Source organism: Monopterus albus, unplaced genomic scaffold (genome assembly GCF_001952655.1).
Source record: "Monopterus albus unplaced genomic scaffold, M_albus_1.0 scaffold209.1, whole genome shotgun sequence".
Lineage (NCBI taxonomy): Eukaryota > Metazoa > Chordata > Actinopteri > Synbranchiformes > Synbranchidae > Monopterus > Monopterus albus.
The window spans coordinates 1237354-1255279 of NW_018128089.1; the positions used below are offsets into that span (position 1 = coordinate 1237354).

The following is a 17926-nucleotide window of genomic DNA, read 5'->3' on the forward strand; positions in this document are numbered from 1 at the left end:
GGTCTGTCCGATCTCCCAGGATGCATCGCAGCCTCCTGAAAAGCAACACCACTTCCTGTCCTTCTCCCACCTGCTCAAACTCATTCAGCAGAGACACAAATTCCTCTACCTGCCCAGGTACATCCTGCAGTGCGTCACGGACCTGTGAACACACAGTAACACACAGTCACCTTCTGAGTGAACGAATACAAGTATATAAATTTCACCTGTTGCTCTGGAAGATAACACAGTCCCTTGTGGACTTCACCACTTGGCTACTAATTGTGCTTGGTATTTTTTATGCACTTTAATATCCTATGCTGCTACTGCTTTGTTTTATCTGAGGTAAGATTTTCAGGAATGTATTTTATTAAAAATATTTTAGATATTTTTTTGTGATTTTATTGATGTTGCACTGTAATGGGCTGGAAAGTACAGCGCTGTTTTTTATGTATGCAAATATGCAAAGAAATGACAAACTGAATCTGACTCTGGTAAACACTGTTGCAGAACACTGCGGGTGTTACAATTTAATTGGGTGCTGGATAGAACTCTTCCTTTCTCAGGGTGGGAACTGCAACAGAGCCTATTTCTGAGTTACTGCCCATACCACACAAGTTTCACACTTGAGTGGACTAACTCAAAACCTGGATTTAATTAAATTTGTGTTTTTCTCCTCACCCTGTTCAGGTAACTTTGAGCGAATGCCACATCTTTGCTCTCTCTGTGCGGGTCGTTATCTAGGATTTTTTCATCATACAGCAGCAACAGTTTAGCAGTGTCTTTACTGTGACGCTCCTGGTGACTCCTCCTCAGACCACGAAGAGGTCGACTTCGACCTGCGGAGACAAGAGAAAAAAAAAAAAAAAAAAAAAACAGCGTCAGGAGATATTTAGGGCAGACAAAGGAGAAATCAGAGCAATGACATCAGTCTGACCTCGTCCTCGTCCAGGACACCTCCCTCCTCCTCTGGGCATCCCCTCTCCTGGTGGAGTCTCCTCGTCCTCTCCTGCCTTACTGCTCCTCCCCTCACCTGACTCCCCCCCTTTAGGCCCCTCCTCCTCCTCATCCTCCTCCTCCTCCTGAGAGCCAGGTGAGGTCGGAGAGTGATCCTCCTCTGAGTCTCCGTCTACACAGACCCGCTGCTCCGCTGCCAGCCATGTCAGCTGCTTCATGGTCTCCTGCAGGCGCAGAGGTCAGAGGTCATCAGCCTGAACTGATATTGCTGGGAATCTGGAAACTCCAGAGAACTGGAGGATGACCAGTTTGTAACCGTGATGATATCATTAGCTAACCTGAACTGATGAACAAAGACTTCCTGTTTACCTGTAACTCTGGAACAGACAGCACAGACTCCTCTGACGCTGATGACATCACTTCCTCCTCATCTTCATCCTGTGTAAGGTCATCAAAGTCCTCCTCCTCCTCCTCCTCCTCCTCCCCCTGCCGGTCCTGACCTTCATCCTTATCCTTTTCTCCATCCTCCTCCCTCTCTCCTCCCCCATCCTCCCTTTGTCCCTCCTCCTCCTCCCTCTCCCCTCCTTGGTCCCCCTCTCCTCCACCACCTGCTTCCTCCTCTCCATCTCCCCCTGTACCGCTTCCCTCTGTTCTCTGTTCCTCCTCTCCACCAGTGCTTTTTCCTCCATTCAGACCGACCACACCCACAACAGAGCAGTTCTCCCTCACCACATCCTGCTCCTCCTCCTCCTGTCCTGACCAGGATGACAGTGGGCTCAGTGTTGATGTTGAAACTGAACTTTCCTCCTTCACCACCGGAGGGTGGGCTTCCTCCTGCTCTTCTTGGATTGGTCTGTGGAGCCCTTGCCCCAGAGCATACTGGGAGGTGGTAGTGGGTGGAGCAGGTGTAGTCCACACCATCTGCAGTAGAAAGTAGCCTGGCTTCACAATGGCAGCTGAGCAAGGCATGATGTGATTTGTATTGTCGAGGTTGGACAGCGAGGGGAGGGGGGTGGTTTGTTGCCTTGAAACACTTGTGCTCATGCTCTGGCCAACAGGAACGCAGGGCTGCATGATATCAGCACACAGGGGGCGGGATGGAACTGGATGGACAGCAGCCAATGGAACTGACCCAGAGACAGGAGGCAGAACCAATGGCAGGGCACCTGAAACAGCTGAGGAGTCAGAGGGTAACATGACACCTGGAGAAGGCAGAGACAGGTAGTGGACTGGCTGTATGTCTACCTGCCTCTCTACCTGTCTGTCTGCTGGGGCTTTGGCAAGTGGCAACAGAGATGCATTGTGGGCCAGGGTGAAGAGGCGTCGGTGAGGACGGGCAGGTGGGCGGGACTTGTTGAGCCAATAGGGGTGGAGTCTAAGGTTGCAGCCTGGAGGGAGAGAGGGGGTGTAACAAGTGGAGTCCAGTCGGGTCTTCTGGATGATCAGCTTACTGTTCTACAGGTGAGAACAATTAGAGAACCAGAGTTACCACCAACTAAATGAGGGTTACATTACACTAGTGATGGTTTAGTTAACATGTTGATAAGTTAATTAACATATTTGTGACAGGTAGGGATGCACCGATATCACTTTTTTTTCCAGACCAAGTACAAGTACTCTCTAAGCCTTCCCATTGCACACAACGCAGCCTGAATACATGCCGATATTTCTTCATCTAACTTAGTCTTTGGTGACATAACTGCCGAGATATTTAAAGCAATCCACTCTTTTCAGCAGTATATTAATCAACCTGTTCACCTACACTCAGTTTGTTTTCTTGATGTTGATCCTAAGACCTATTCCCGTCGACAAGTACAAGAACACACATGATAGAGGAGCTGAGCTTGCAGTCATCTTTAGTTTTGTTGTCATCACTTACCTTAAAATATCTCTGAACTGCTTAAACTTTTTCTCTGCCACCTAACAACCGGTTCATTAATCTGGATATTGATCTGAATGTGATCTGCTTTAGTGTGTCCGACCTTGAGCCAGTTGGGCATGTTGGAGGTGTTTCTGTCCACTGGGGGGCACAGGTCTCCTGACTGAACTCTGCTGCAAGCAAGGGGCAGCGGGGGCACAACTCCCTTTGTCAGGAACATCTGAAAACACCGTGGGGAGATAAGATTTGAATTTCATCTGTCACTTGTCCAAATTTTAGCTGTCACCTTTTCACCTGTGACACCTTTATAAACATGTGATATTCACTGATGATGTCAGCCAGTGTGTGGTGATGTCATGGCCAGTGATGCCACAGTGAAGTCACCTTGATGATATTGTTGTTTGGTGCTTTTGGGCTGCTCATCTCTCTGATGTGTTTCCTGAAGTTCCACCGAGACTTACAAAGCAGGTATGAGCTGATCAGCTGGTCAGACTGGACTGCTCCTTCAAAGTGCTTCAGACCCAGAACAATAAGCCTGCACAGAGGAATCATGGGTAATATGATTGTCAGCCTGCACCATGGATTCATATAGACTGCATACTGGCTCAAAGATGAAGTGTAGTCACTTGAATGTTAATTTCCTGCTCACAAACACCTCAATACACACACACTCAGTAGTTTCTCCAGTACTTTCTCCTTATAATTTTTAAAAGTTTTATCATCATTGTGGAGTAGGGCTGCAACGGTATGAGATTTTCACGATATGATAACCGTCTCAGAAAATACCACGGCTTCGTGGTATTACAGTATTTCGCAATTACTAGTATTATCAGCTACAATGACCATCGGAAGAATGAAAAAAGTGTAGTTTTTTGAATAAAGAATAAACAGTTATAAAGATTATTTTAAACTGCAAATAACTATAACATGTTATATAAATAAAGCATGATTGTTTGCACGTAAGCACCAGTAGTAGAGTAAGTATTCACATCCTTTAGCTAATTAAAAGTACTGTGTACACACAGAAAGAGTGGCCTACTCTGCTTTAAAAAAAAGTCTGTTCCAAAAAGTCCTGTATTTATAATGTTACATAAAAGTAAGTATTAAAACAAAAGTGTACTTAAGGTATTAAAAGTATTAGCGGGCTATTCAATGCAGGTAGAATGTTATACTACACAGTATATTATATCATTACATTACCAGCCTTGTCACACATGCACTGACGTAAAGCAGGACCTGACTGTTGCAGCTGGTTGAGCTTGTTTGGATCTAGATTGATTATTTTCATTATGGATCAGCCTGCTGATTATTTTCTCCACTAATTTACTGACTGGTTTGTAAAACATCTGGCAGTAGTGAGACATGGTGCCATGCTGCTCTAAACGATTATCAAAATAGTTGTTAATTTACTGTAGGTGTGCAAGACCACAGCCAGACCGGTCTATGACTTCTCACACACATACTCATTTACGTGAGCCAGGAAAGTCTGAGAGTTTCTGGGGTCAGATCGGCATTAATGCGAGTTCTTTTGTAAGTAAGAATCAGAATCTGCTTTATCTGCTTACATTAGTGAACAGACAGACTATGTGGGAAATGATCTCGATAGTGCATTTTATAACCCACGTTTATTGTTTGGGATTAAAGTTATAAACGGGACAAACACTCTGCCCTGTAATGAGAGATGGCGTTCTTAAAGGTGTTGCTTTCTGAGATATCCAAACTGATCCTGCCCTGCTGGTTTTTTAGTGGATGGAGATGTTTGCCATCAGACACTTGCTCTCTGCCATTTGCCCGCATGCATGGGTGCATGTGGCACCCGGTGCAGAGTCTGACAGGCAGTCGGGGAAGAAAGGTGCGCATGCATTACATTTTTTCTTCAATACGGGTAACAAGCAAATGTGCATGGTATGATAACCGTTATTTTTATACCACGGTATACCGTAAAAATGGTATACTGCTGCAACCCTATTGTGAAGAAACAGAAATTTTAGTTTCAGCTCCGTCAGGCGATCAATGGGACAAACCAACAGCTCAGTCAATCTCGGACGTAATTCAGCATACATGTTTAAATCTGGGGTGTCTTAAGTCTACAGATAAACAGGCAGAGCTGTAAAAATACAAGCATGACAACAAATGATATCAATCAACACAAGTCAACCACTGGCAACTGCTGTCTCAGGCTCCTCAACTATAACAGCTGACCTACCAGCGTGGAGGAGGAGCTATTTTCTCAATAACTGCTGGATTCAAATGCAAAATTTCATTTGTGTATTAATATATGCACCCGTCCTCTCCTGCAGTGTAAATACTCCGGTGGTGTCGGCTGTGGAGGGCGGGGTCCAGACTGCAGACAGGGAGTAGCTCTGGGTAGAGGAAGACAGGTCGGGTGGCAAACAGCCAGGCGGTTTCGGCAGGCAGCTGAGGGAATGCATAGCCTAAACAGAACCAGAACCCGAACCTGAATTGTGACCACATGAGAAATTTAACTTGTTGAGGAAGCAAGTTTTATTTCCCTACTTACTAGTGATAGCAGGAGTCATCCTGGGGAGCCAGCGTCTGGAGGCTGCAGGAGCAACAGGAGCAGGAGGAGGCTCTTCTTGTTGCCCTACCTCATGCAGGAGATCCAGTGCCCCTTGCAGGTTGCACACTCTGAAACTGCTGTGGCGAATCACCACCTCCTGACGGCTGGCAAACTGTTGCAACTCCTCCTGGAGAGACAAAATGTGAGGAGAAGATATATTTGTTTATGTTGTTGTTTACTGTCTCATCAGAGGCCTGTACCACGAAGCAACGTAGTCTGGCTTTGCTGAGCCTAACACTGGCCATCCCGGATAACTGGTACCACACAGCCGGTTATCAGCTGGCTCTGTCTGGTCTACAAGCACCTTCATGTGAAAGGGGCAGAGCTGTTAATTAGAAGCGACATCGCCAGAACCATGAAGTTTTGAATATATTATGAGATGGAGCAGTGAAAACTCATTTACAGCAAGAGCAAAACCTGATGTTACAGCAAGTGAACTGTGGACAACTGTGGTCACAGAACTAGAATAAAATAAGCTACAGAAACACCAGGAATAAGTGTCTTATTTAGTGAGTATATTTCCTCCTTTCTCTGTTGAGTGTGAACATGTGTTAGTAAAAAATCCGGCAGTTTGCGCTGCCAGAGCGGAGAGGGGAGGAATTACATCGAAAGTAATTTATAATTGTGGGACATATTAATCAGTGTGGGGGTTATTTTTCTAACAAAAGACCAGTTGTCATCACAGGGTATCCTCGTGTCATTTTGAGCTGCAGTGATGAGCCTGTTAAAACATCAACACAGTCAGAGATTCGGTCGGGAAACTAATAATCTTTGTGCATTTAAACCCCAGTGCTGTTCATCACGGAGGCTGTAGACTCCCTCAGTCTGTTAGAAACTCAGCTTTAAACCAGAGTGACCCATGAAAGCCTGAAACAGCACAACCATATGACTGTCGAGACCTGGTAGGAATGATCCCTGTGTTTCCAGTGATCTGACTGGTCAGTGCTCAGACTGTTGACAAGTTCTGATTTGAAGCTCTGAAGCTAACCTGCTCTGGAGCAGGTTAGCTGTGTGGCATTAGTTACAGTGGTGATCTAGCCTGATTAAAAGTGAGCCAGTTTCATGGTAAAAGAAAACCTGAGCTGAGCCCAAAGTTAGCTGGATAAGCCACTCATCTCGCTTCGTGATGCAGACCTCAGGTAGGCTGTTTCCCAACTGATCAAGTAGAGTTTGTGTTTATTGACTGACCAGGTATTGTTTAGTGATGCAGGCTTCGTGGTTCAGGGCATCGACGCGGTGGGTCAGGAGGTGAACCTGAGTCAGCAGCTGCACATGCTGAGACAAAGACAGAAACATTTCAGTCACACTGACTCAGGTGAGCCACACCTGGACATGATGCTGTTTCTTGAAAAAGTATATTTGAACCTTAAGCTTTTGTTCCTGTTGGAGGTGAAGACAAACTGATGACAGGCAAATAGAGCAAACAGAAATCTAGAGGACAATATGTGAAATACCATATGAAACACTAGAGTGTGCTATACAGTGCCTATAAAAAGTATTCACCCCCTTGGATGTGTTACCCTTTTATTGATTTTATAAATCAAACATGGTCAATATAATTTAAAAAAAATTTAAAAAACCCTCTAATGTCAAAGTGAAAACCGGTTTCTACAAAGTAATGTCAATTAAATAAAAATATGTAATGGGAAATAACAGAAATAACAGCTAAAAACAGATTCAGTCTGAGCCGGGGTTGTCTTTCGTACCTGCTGGATCTGCTGCTGTAGCTGCAGTTTTTGGGTGTAGTCCAGGTGGAAGGTGGGGCAGATCCGGTTTGGCAGTACCAAGACAGGGTTGATGGTATCGGATGTCACTTTCAGGTTCATGCTGTCAAGGAGATGACTGGTTGTGTCCTGCAGGGCTCTCCTCTGCTGCAGAGCTTCGTACTGCTTCCTGACTGTTCGGCGTCGTTCCGTTAGCATCCCAGCTAATGGTGCCTCAAACCTACAGAAAACAAAATGAAAACTGCTGAAGACCTCTAGTATGAAACTGTACCAAGTTCAGGCTAATTATTTTAGGAATAAAAGGCCTCCCGGCCCACAGCACCACATCCATTTAAGTATGACAGAGAACTTTTGTTCACATCAATGACATAAATAGTATTAGCATTCCATAACAAAATACATGCCAAGATATGATCATACATCATCATCTGTGTGTTCCATAATAAAAAACAGTTGCCAGTCGCCATACATATTCAGAGCTACAGATCAGTGAAAACATAAGTAAACGCAAGATCATTTAAACAATCACTGCACAAGTCTAGATACATGGAGCATTCACACTAAAACGTTTCTCATCTTCTATCACAGTTGTCCAAAGTCACCTCATCATACTTACAAGTTCTACCTGTCATTGGTGCTCAATCTCTACAACTAAGTTACTGTATGACCTGAACATCTGAACTGACAGAGGAACCATAGCAACACAATAGACTGCGGAGAGAAGAGACCCAGGTTTTTCTTCCAACAGCATCCAATTGAAAGAGCATACATTTTCTTGGGTAACAATGATCAGGCATACAGACACCAATACTTTCCCATACAAAACATCTGTTCATATAAAAAATTGACAAAATCTGCTTCATTGCTCACATTTGTACTGACACCCAAATGGTTTTTTGTTTGTTTTACTTTAAAAAGTAAATCTGGATAGTCTAAATGCATTCCACTGTCTCAAAGCCCCATATCTCAGATCCATAATATAATACAGGGGCTATCATAGGATCAAACTGAGAAAGAGCTTGAAGGTGACTAATCTAATACTTATGAACAAAGCTCAGCAAGAAGAACAGAGCCTTCTTAATTTGGCTAGCTAGATGTTGACAAGTCATCCACCACGACAGCGTTGGTGTAAACCATATGCCCACATAGTTACAGCAGTTGACCATTTCAATCTGCTCACCAGCAAAACATTGTTTTCCATTCCGGTCAAGAATATCCTCTCTTTCCATATTGGTTTTTCCCATATTCACTTTCATACCATATGAAATGCAACTGTGCAATTTGTTTCTGTAACCTTCTAATTGTTTCTGCCACAATAACCATGTTTGCAGCATACAATAAAGTCAACAAATCATTTCCAATCTGGATGCGATTACAATTGCCTTTCAACATCGTCACATATTTGGACACAGGACAAAGAAAGAACATTTTTTAAATTGTGCAGCACCATGTATTTCTGTTTTGTGCTATACAAATTAGGTGTACTATTAATATCATTACTATGTAGGCTAGACTATGTTAAACAGTCTCTTCTGTTGGCCATTCTCTTGGACTGCACGTGTTATTTTGGTGACTTATTCTCAACTCAAGTCGGCACAAGCAGCACGTGTTGTTTTGATGGCCGAATTCAAATGGAGCAGAGACCATGGCAATCCAGCACAAATTAGCACCCTGCCGGTTAGGTTTTGGAGTGCACCCACAGTGCAAACACAGGTGTTTGATAGCAAAGGCTCCACCTCTGGGAGGGGCATGGTCGGTAAGACATTATCAGAGGAATGATCATTACCTGTATTTGGACAGGTTTCTGAAAAGGGGCAGTTTAAGTTAGGGAACATCTGATGTAGTAAGGGGTTTAGCCTAACCTGGTCAGGGTACCTGGAACTGTCTAAAACAAACAAAAAGAGTGAAACTGTGTATGCCATCAGCTGGATTCTTCTTCACGTTTTTTTCTGTGAAGAAGCAGCAGCAGAGGCCATTTCTCTTCCTCCCAACCCAAACAGTCACAGCACTTCTTTGCTGCACTGTCCCGAAAGGAGGACTTATGTCGGTCTTTGAGTACAATAAGTGTTGCCAGCTTTCTTTCGCATACAAACCCCATTTTTAGAAAAGCTAAAGCTAAATACTAAAATCTGTGATTTGTTAATTTGCTTGAACCTTTATTTAACTGATAAACATATAAAGAAAAAATTTTCAGGTCACGTCTTTAACAAAAGTGACCCTGAGAAAGTGATTCATGCCTGTATTAGTTCCAGTCTTGATTACTGTAATGCACTGTATGTAGATCTCAGTCAGGCATAAATTTTTCATCCCCAACTGGTGCAAAATACAGCTGCTCACCTTTTAAAGTGTACATCTAAGCGTAAACATATCACCCCAATCTAGGTTCACTTCACTGGCATTCAAATAGGAAATATGAGCAATCAAAAATAGGAAAAGAATGAGAGGAAAGGAGAGACAGTATTTATAAATATATGTGTATATATATATACACACACACACACATTACTGATCTGTATCAGGGCCAAAAAAAATCTAGACTGGGACATCCCTAGTTATGAGAATCAAACAGAATTTTATTTTCATATCATCACTGTGGACTCTATGGAGCAGTGAGGAAATGTTATTGAGCATATGCAGCAGGATGCACTATGCAGAGAGAACCCCAGAAGCTAGAAAACTTTTTAAGCTCATACCAGCTCATGCCAAGCCCAGGCAAGCAATTCACAACGGCACCATCTTTGAGCCTGGCAGCCCCTTCTTATAACATATCTATGGAGTTACCGTAAAGCCTGGGGGACATTGAATTTGGGTCCAGTCTTTGACACGGTCTCCTCCTCCTCCTCCTCCTCCTCCACCCCCTCAGCTGCCACCTCCTCCTCCTGGAGCTGCAAAATAAACAGACAGTGTCACATAAAGACCTTTTGAATAAACATCCATGAACTTAGGAAGCAGGAGTACTTGAGTTTAAAACAATCAGGAGAAATGTGGCCACCATGCGGTAGTTAGCGCTGTCATCTCACAGCAAGAAGGTTCTGGGTTTGTGCCCCAGCCGACATGGTGCCTTTCTGTGCGGAGTTTGTATGTTCTCCCTGTGCTGCGTGGGTTCTCTCCAGGTGCTCCGGTTTCGTCCCACAGTCCAAAGACATGCAGCTTAGGTTTATTGGAGACTCTAAATTGACCTCTATTGTGGTTGTGTATCTAGCTACAGGGGTTTCACGTCAGTGACTTTGTGCCGGTCCCAAGCCCGGACAAATAGAGAGGGTTGTGTCAGGAAGGGCATCCGGCGTAAAACCATGCTAAATTACTCACGCGAATTGGATTCACTGTGGCGACCCCTAACGGGAACAGCCAAAAGTAGAGTAGTAGTCAGTGTAGTTTCTCACTTTGTCAGACTTGCTGCCAAGTCTGTATCTGTCACACAATAATAATTCATGGTTTCTACTGTTTTAAATCCAGCACAGAAAAGCCACAGACTGCTTATACAGAAATAAATCAACAGTTTGTGTAGTTGGAAACAAACAACAAAACCTTTTAGTAAACAACAGAAACTACTGGTGAACAAAAGAAACCATTAACATGTATCTAAACAATGTCGATAAAGACTCAGTAGAAGACAAATCATTAGCAGAAATGAGTAGAAACACCAGCTGTGAGTGAAAATCAACTCACAGTATCAAAGAGTTCCTCCAGCAGCTCGTTCACTTCCTTCTCTGAAAAAGAAGAAGAGTTAACACTGAGGAGAAGACAACAAGAGTTAAAACAGAAGGTTTCTCCAGGAAGTTGAAAAGGACATGCTAAGTCCAAAACACCTACTGGTTATCTGCACAGCCCGGTCTGTCCTGTAGTCCTCCAGGTCTGGTTCATCCAGGTCATCCAGAAAGTTGTACTCGGGGTCATCGTCATCATCAGCCTCCTCTGAGAAAACAAAGGTTCAGAGATGTAAACAACAACAAAACAGACTGACTTTTTGTTTATTAGAGGTGAAATTGGGAGCTTCTTTTAGTTAAGACATCAGAGCCTGCAGTTCTGCTCTGACAGAACCAACAATCAGCAGCACAGGAAGGAAACTCTGCCTTTACAGAAATGTAACGATCACTGAGATCAGAATGTATTCAGTTTCTGTTCTCTGCACGCTGAATACATTCTGATCACTGAGATCAGAATGTATTCAGCGTGCAGAGGTGTGACAGAAAACAGAAACTGATTTCCAAATGTTTCAGAACTCCAGGTTATACATTTCATTGAAACAGACTGCAGTGTTTCCCACAGAATTGTATTCTACTTGTGGTGATAGCCCATCAGGGGGTCAACTTTTTTTTATTAAAAAAACTGAGAATTTTCATAACATGAAGTGAATGGCATGAAATAAGACAGTTATTGTGACAGTGCTGCTGTCAGCTTAACCTCTGACCTTCATTGTCAGGGGCCATGAGACCCTGCAGCCATTCCGTCCAGTGACGGTCCTCCTCTTGCTGGGCGGCATTCTGGTCATACATGTCAGCAGTGATGTCTGGGGCCAGAAGCTCTGCCTCCAGCTGACCCAGAGGAACATTAACCAGACGGAGTTTGGAGCGCGTGCGGTATGCCAAACAGCCTTCATCACCGCCACCATCAGACTGAGAGAGGCAATCAGACAGACACAAAGGGGCTGTAGGCTGCTGAAGGGGATTTAGGTGTAGGCAGGTTACCTGGCTATAGCTGTCGGTAGGTTACCTGGCTATAGGTGTAGGAGGGGTTGCAGTCCAACTCCTGCTCCACAGCGTTCAGTCTTTCCAGGAAAGAGGGTTCTGAAGGAGCAGCGATGACCTGCTGAGATGCAGAGATGGAGGCCATCATCTGTTGCCTGGTGGGTCCTGGAGATCTCTAAACAGCAGGTCAGAGGTCATTATACCTGTAGTACCTCAGAGGACAGAGTACCTGTTGGAAGGCATAAGTCAGAGTACCTGCAGTGGTTCATCAATTATGCTGTGTGCCGGAGGTCTAGACTGAGAGCCATAATGCGTTCTAGGAGGTGAAGCCAAGCTGTCTGCATCACTGAGGAAGGTCTGCACAGGCACAAAAGAATAGACCTGAGACACTGAAGGACCCGATGTACTGAAGGATCAGGTAAGTGAACTGCACTTACAGTATATACTTCTTCGCTACTGTCCCACTCAAATTGCTTTATAATACTTGCCCTTACACTCATTACACTCCAGACAGAACCAGGCCCCATATTTAGAATAGGACTTATGGTGTTCTTCCACTAGCATGGGAACATATAAAAGCATGACTGAATTTAACATGACATTAGAAAAGTAACAACAAATTAACATTAAAATAATTAACCTAACCAAACCAGGATCAAAACTTTATATATACTTCATATTTATCACCTTTTTAAGGCCTAAAATTCAGATGTTTAGATTTTAAACTTCTTAAGACTTTTTAAGGACCCACAGAAACCCTGAATGAGCAGCAGTTGTCAAAGGTCAAAGAATGACTCGCCTCCTCAACCGTGTCTTCCTCCTCCTCCTCCTCCTCAGGACAATACTCTTCATCTGATGAGTCTTCATCATCCTCAAGATCAATGTCCACAAACTGAGGAGGCTGCAGAAGACACAGACAGTCAGAGAAACAGAAAGACAGACAGTCATAGAGAGTCATAGAGAGACAGAAATCACCCTGCAGGCTGGATGAGTTCAGCTCACCTTGAAGGTGCTGGCTGCTGACAGACTCCACTTTAGTGGCTGTAAGACAGACCAGTACAGACAGGCAAACAGAGAGATAGGTGGGCAACAGTAAGGTGAAACAGTTTAGTCTCCAGGTAAGGCATAAGAGAGGACTGTGGGAGGTTCAGCTCACCTGTCCTTGCTGGACAGCCTGTTTCACTCTGGACCGAGTCATCTTTGGTTCCTTATGTAAAGCAAACACAAAGAGATACAGACAGTCTGTAGGTTCAGACACAGTCTATACTAGTGTTGTCACATCACTGAAATTTCTAACTTCAATACAACACCTTGAAAAATATCAATACTATTTTCGATACCACGGGAAAAACGTGACACCTGATTGAGGGCATACAATTTTACATTTTATATAAAGATAGTATCACAAGGCTCTAACTTGACAAGGTGCAACTATTCTTTTTCTACTGGGATCATTTTGACCATATCCTGTTCCTCTCTAACTACACACATTTAGACAAACCAATAGTTGTTTCTTCAAGTGTGTGTATGCACCGTTTCCCTTACACTGATTTATTTGTGGCAGGCCACCACTGTACCAACACTGACTACCACATATTGATTTCAATCAAGTTATATCTTATTTCATTGTAGTACAGTACGTAATGCAGATGTTTGCTCAATCCCTCTGTGACAACCATGATGACGGACCATCTGTAAACAGCCCCTCCTCTCTGTGTTTGTTTTTTTAACACAACGCTGTCAGTTGTGGAGATCCAACACTTCAAATATGTTAATAGCAAGCTAGTAAGGCTAGCTAAGCTAACGTCAGAATACAGCTGCTGCTTCATAAACTCTGATACTGTTTGCCCCTCAGTCCCCCTCAGGGAATATCACATGGGAAAGCTGATCAGTCCGATCAATATGATTAGTGATCTAATTGATTCATTTTGAATATTTAACAGTTTCAACCAGCACCACTGAAGTAGCAAGAGAGGGTCAGGAAGAGAGAGATGTAGGTGGCAGCAGCCAACATACTGCTGCTGTGGGAGAGGCAGGTAGAAGGGACAGGCCAGATGAACAGCACAACAGCAGAGGTAGGCTACTACAGTATTACTATATTTAATCCCCCACACACACACACCCACACCCACAACAAGGAACAAAAACTGATTTCGCTGTGACTTGTCCAAAAACATTTTCAAAACATGTGCAGATACTTCAATCAGCAGCAGAACAAAGAAAACATGGCAACTCACAAACAAAGGCAAGTCCTGAGTGTCTCTGATGGCAGCCTTCATCATGGCCACCACATGCTCATGGGTAATCACCTCCTGACACGGGACACAAAACATGTTACATGGAGCATGTAAAGGACAAAACACATTACACACCGTTCAGAGTATACAGTATGTTATGACCATACATGTTCATGGCGATACCACAGTTCAGCACACAGATGACAGTATGTTTTTGAATTTCTACTGGGCTGACAGTGTGTATTACTCACATGCAGGATAGCGCGCACATTGCTGGATGTCAGGTTGTGCTGTTTGGACTTCCTATCCAAATCAATGTCCAGTCGTCCCAGTTCATCCTCACTGGACTCACTGTTCTCAATGGTGACTGCCTCCTCCCCCATCATCCCACCTCCTGAGCAGGAGACAAACACTTAAGGTATGAAAACTAAACATCTGGCTCTGCCTCCAAGCAGGTACACACAAATCTGTTCACAACTGGACTTATAAACACATCAACAAGAGAATTCAACCAAACTTTATGTAAACATGATGTGAAGTGTTCACATGTCGTGATGTCATCATGAAGTCACAGTTTAAATCACCTGAAACAGGCATTTTCTCCTCTTCCTGTCTGTCCACAGAAAAACCTCCAATGTGAAATGGGGACCATGTTGGTGACTTCCTGTCTCGTGTGGGGACATTTGTCTCTTCAGCTGTCCTCAAAAATTTTAACTGCAGAGGACAAACATCATCTTCTGCTGGGCGCCTCCTGTCCATCGACTGAAATACAACACAGAGAAACAATATCACTGATTAATACTTTCCTGATCAATACTATTAATAACACAAGTCATCAACACAGACACTGGAAAAACAAACTGAGGAGACTGATAAAGACTTTTCTGACAAAAATAATGACCAATCAAACAAGAGTGATCAATACACTCAGTGATCATGTAATCCAACTCTTAGAGCAGACAGACAGGTATTGGCAGCCATACTGACTCAGTGTATGACCCAGTTTAAGGTTATAAACCTGCACCAGGCCCAGATGGTATAACCCCCTCCTGCCTGAAATTCTGTGCCCACCAGTTGGCTCGCATTTTTACACAGATCTTCAATTGATCACTGGAGCTTTGTGTAGTTCCCTCCTGTTTTAAGTGCTCCACCATCATTCCAGTTCCCAAGAAACCCTCTATTAAGGAACTTGAATGACTACAGACATGTCGCTCTGACTTCTGTAGTCATGAAGTGTTTTGAGAGACTTGTGTTGGCCCACCTAAAGACCATCACAGATCCCCAGCTGGATCCCCTACTGAACAAATAGGTCGTTGAATGATGCAGTCAACATGGTACTGCATTACATCCTGCAACATCTTGACTCACCAGGGACCTATGCTCAGATCCTATTTGTGGACTTCAGTTCAGCACCATCATCCCAGACATCCTCTACTCCAAACTGACCCAGCTCACTGTGCCTGCCCCCACCTGTCAGTAGATTACCAGTTTTCTGACAGACGGGAAGGAGCAGGTGAGACTGGGGAAAACCACATCCAGCACCCAAACTATCAGTACAGGCACCCCCAGGGATGTGTGCTCTCCCCGCTATTGTTTTCCCAAGGACTGCACCTCAGATGACCCCTCTGTAAAAATCCTGAAGTTTGGAGACAACACAATAGTCATCTGTCTCATCCAAGACAGTAACGAGTCAACCTACAGATGAGAGGTTGAACAGTTGACCCTGTGGTGTGGTCGCAACAACCTGGAGCTGAACATGTTGAAAACAGTGGAAATGATAGTGGAGCTGTTGATTCAGTTCTACAGAGGAATCATCGAGTGTGTCCTCTGCTCATCCGTCACTGTGTGGTTTGGCTCAGCAACCAAACAGGACACGAAAAAGATTCCAGCGGACTTTCTGGACTGCAGAAAAGATCATCGGTGCCAGCCTGCCCTCCATGGAGGACCTGTACACCTCACGTGCCAAAAGGAGGGCGGAGAGGATCACTGCAGACCCCTCACACCCTGCACACAAACTGTTTGAACTTCTCCCCTCTGGACAGCGTTACAGGTCACAGTACGCCAAGACAACCAGGCACAGGGACAGTTTCTTCCCCAACACCATCACTCTGATGAACACTTGACCCACGATAGTAGGACTGGACAATAACCCTCAGCAAAATACCCGTAAATGTACATTGTACAGACTATTCAGATTCATACAGGTCTCTTTTTAAGTACTCTATTTTTATTCCTATTTATCTCGTTTCACACTGAGCATTCCTTTGTCTTTCTGCATTGTTTACTGCCTGTTTATACTGCTTATTTTCCATTGTTTGCACTGTTTTTCCATTGTTGTCGCTGTTTATATCTGCTGCCAAGTCAAAGCCCTCATGTGCCTGACCCACCTGGCCAATAAAACTGATTCTGATTCAGATAATTTGTTTCACTGAGGTCTAGAAGAGCTGAAGTAACTAAAAACAGGGCGCTACAGGTCACTGTGCACCAAAACAACCAGACACAAGCACAGTTTCTTCCACGGGCTGTCGATCTGATGAACCCATGACTGTATAACAAGATAACAACCCTCAGTACAATACCTGAAAATATACTTTTGTAAATGCACATTCCTTTTTCTTGTTTGCAATTTTTTTTATTCTCCCGGCCTTAACTTGTTTACTTGTCTACTTGTGTACATGCACAGTGAGACACACTATATATAGCTCGTGTGTCCAACACACCTGGACAATAAAGCTGATTCTGATTCTGACATCAGGGGTCATTGGGCTGGAGTCTAATTCCTTGCATTTTAGATAATACTTAGCAATAAGGTTTATGATTATGCTGCTACCTGACAGAATCAGTCTTCATATTTCTGTCGGCTACTGTAACGTAAGCTGCGTTAGCCCAGAGCTATCCGCACTTTTAACAACAGGAGCATTTAGTTAGCCTGTAAATATCGTTGGCTAAGCTAACAGTCTTAGCCACTGAGCAGGCGCAATGGTTATTTCAATGTGGCGCGAAGTTCGGCAATAATATTTAAAAAAAGAACGGGAAGAATCAAACATCACATCCGATGTGTCAACATCGAAGACTTACTGTCAGACTTGTATCGGCAGCCATTTCTTACTATGTAGTATTCTGCTAGCGCCTTATATTAGCTCCATACGCTTCCGTTAGCTCCGTTCTGATAATAACAATGACTCTTCTTCTTCTTCTGTAGTTTATTGGCGGTTGAACTATCTTAAGGTGCATTACCGCCACTTACTGAATTGGAGTGTGTATTAAATATGGACACGAGGGGGTGGGAACGAGTCAAGTCAAGTCAAATTGTTTATTGTCATATGCACAGTATGAAAACGTGTTTCCCTGTACAATGAAATTCTTACTTTGCCGTCCACATGAATTCCACACAATACAAGTGAAATATAAAGTAGATAAGTAGGTAACACAAATCCAAGCCACTTTAAAGCATGAAAGCATGAAATGAAAGAAGCATAATAAAAATACAACAAGAACACAATATAATGAAGAGAGAATATATGCTACATACGAGGTGCATATACCGTCGTACATAATCAAATCCTACCCACAACACCTGTTCGTTAAGCTTCTTCTTCTTCTTTTTCTGTAATTTCAGGCAGTGTAGACGCCATGGGTGTATCACTGTCCTCCACAGGCATATGATATGCAATAGTCTAGTTTAATATCTGTTCATATCCTTGAGTAGAAGCCTGTACTTTGCAAAAGCTGAATAACTGCACTTGCCTAATAACTGCACGCCTACAACACTCCCTCTGCAACCCCTTACTGCATTATGTGTTCATTAGTTTATGTATTTATCAATACAATTCAAACTTTTGGTTGCAAATATATTTTAAGTTTACACTACTTCAAAGTTT

General features: G+C 43.6%; 1 protein-coding gene across 1 annotated transcript in view; it reads right to left on the reverse strand.

Moving 5' to 3' along the window:
* Positions 1-17252, reverse strand: part of gon4lb (gon-4 like b) — a 21360-nt gene extending 4108 nt beyond the window's left edge. The window contains 25 exon segments of the mRNA XM_020618707.1: positions 1-7; positions 10-142; positions 661-818; positions 917-1160; positions 1306-1491; positions 1540-2391; positions 2919-3035; positions 3200-3350; positions 5100-5250; positions 5337-5523; positions 6585-6671; positions 7103-7340; positions 9902-10005; positions 10790-10830; positions 10934-11035; positions 11532-11736; positions 11834-11983; positions 12064-12165; positions 12608-12709; positions 12811-12849; positions 12965-13015; positions 14046-14120; positions 14297-14439; positions 14630-14807; positions 17124-17252. The exon segment at positions 1-7 is cut by the window's left edge and continues 46 nt beyond it. Coding sequence (XP_020474363.1) covers positions 1-7; positions 10-142; positions 661-818; positions 917-1160; positions 1306-1491; positions 1540-2391; positions 2919-3035; positions 3200-3350; positions 5100-5250; positions 5337-5523; positions 6585-6671; positions 7103-7340; positions 9902-10005; positions 10790-10830; positions 10934-11035; positions 11532-11736; positions 11834-11983; positions 12064-12165; positions 12608-12709; positions 12811-12849; positions 12965-13015; positions 14046-14120; positions 14297-14439; positions 14630-14807; positions 17124-17147 — 3827 coding nt within the window. The 5' untranslated portion in view covers positions 17148-17252.
* Positions 17253-17926: the final 674 nt, after the last annotated feature.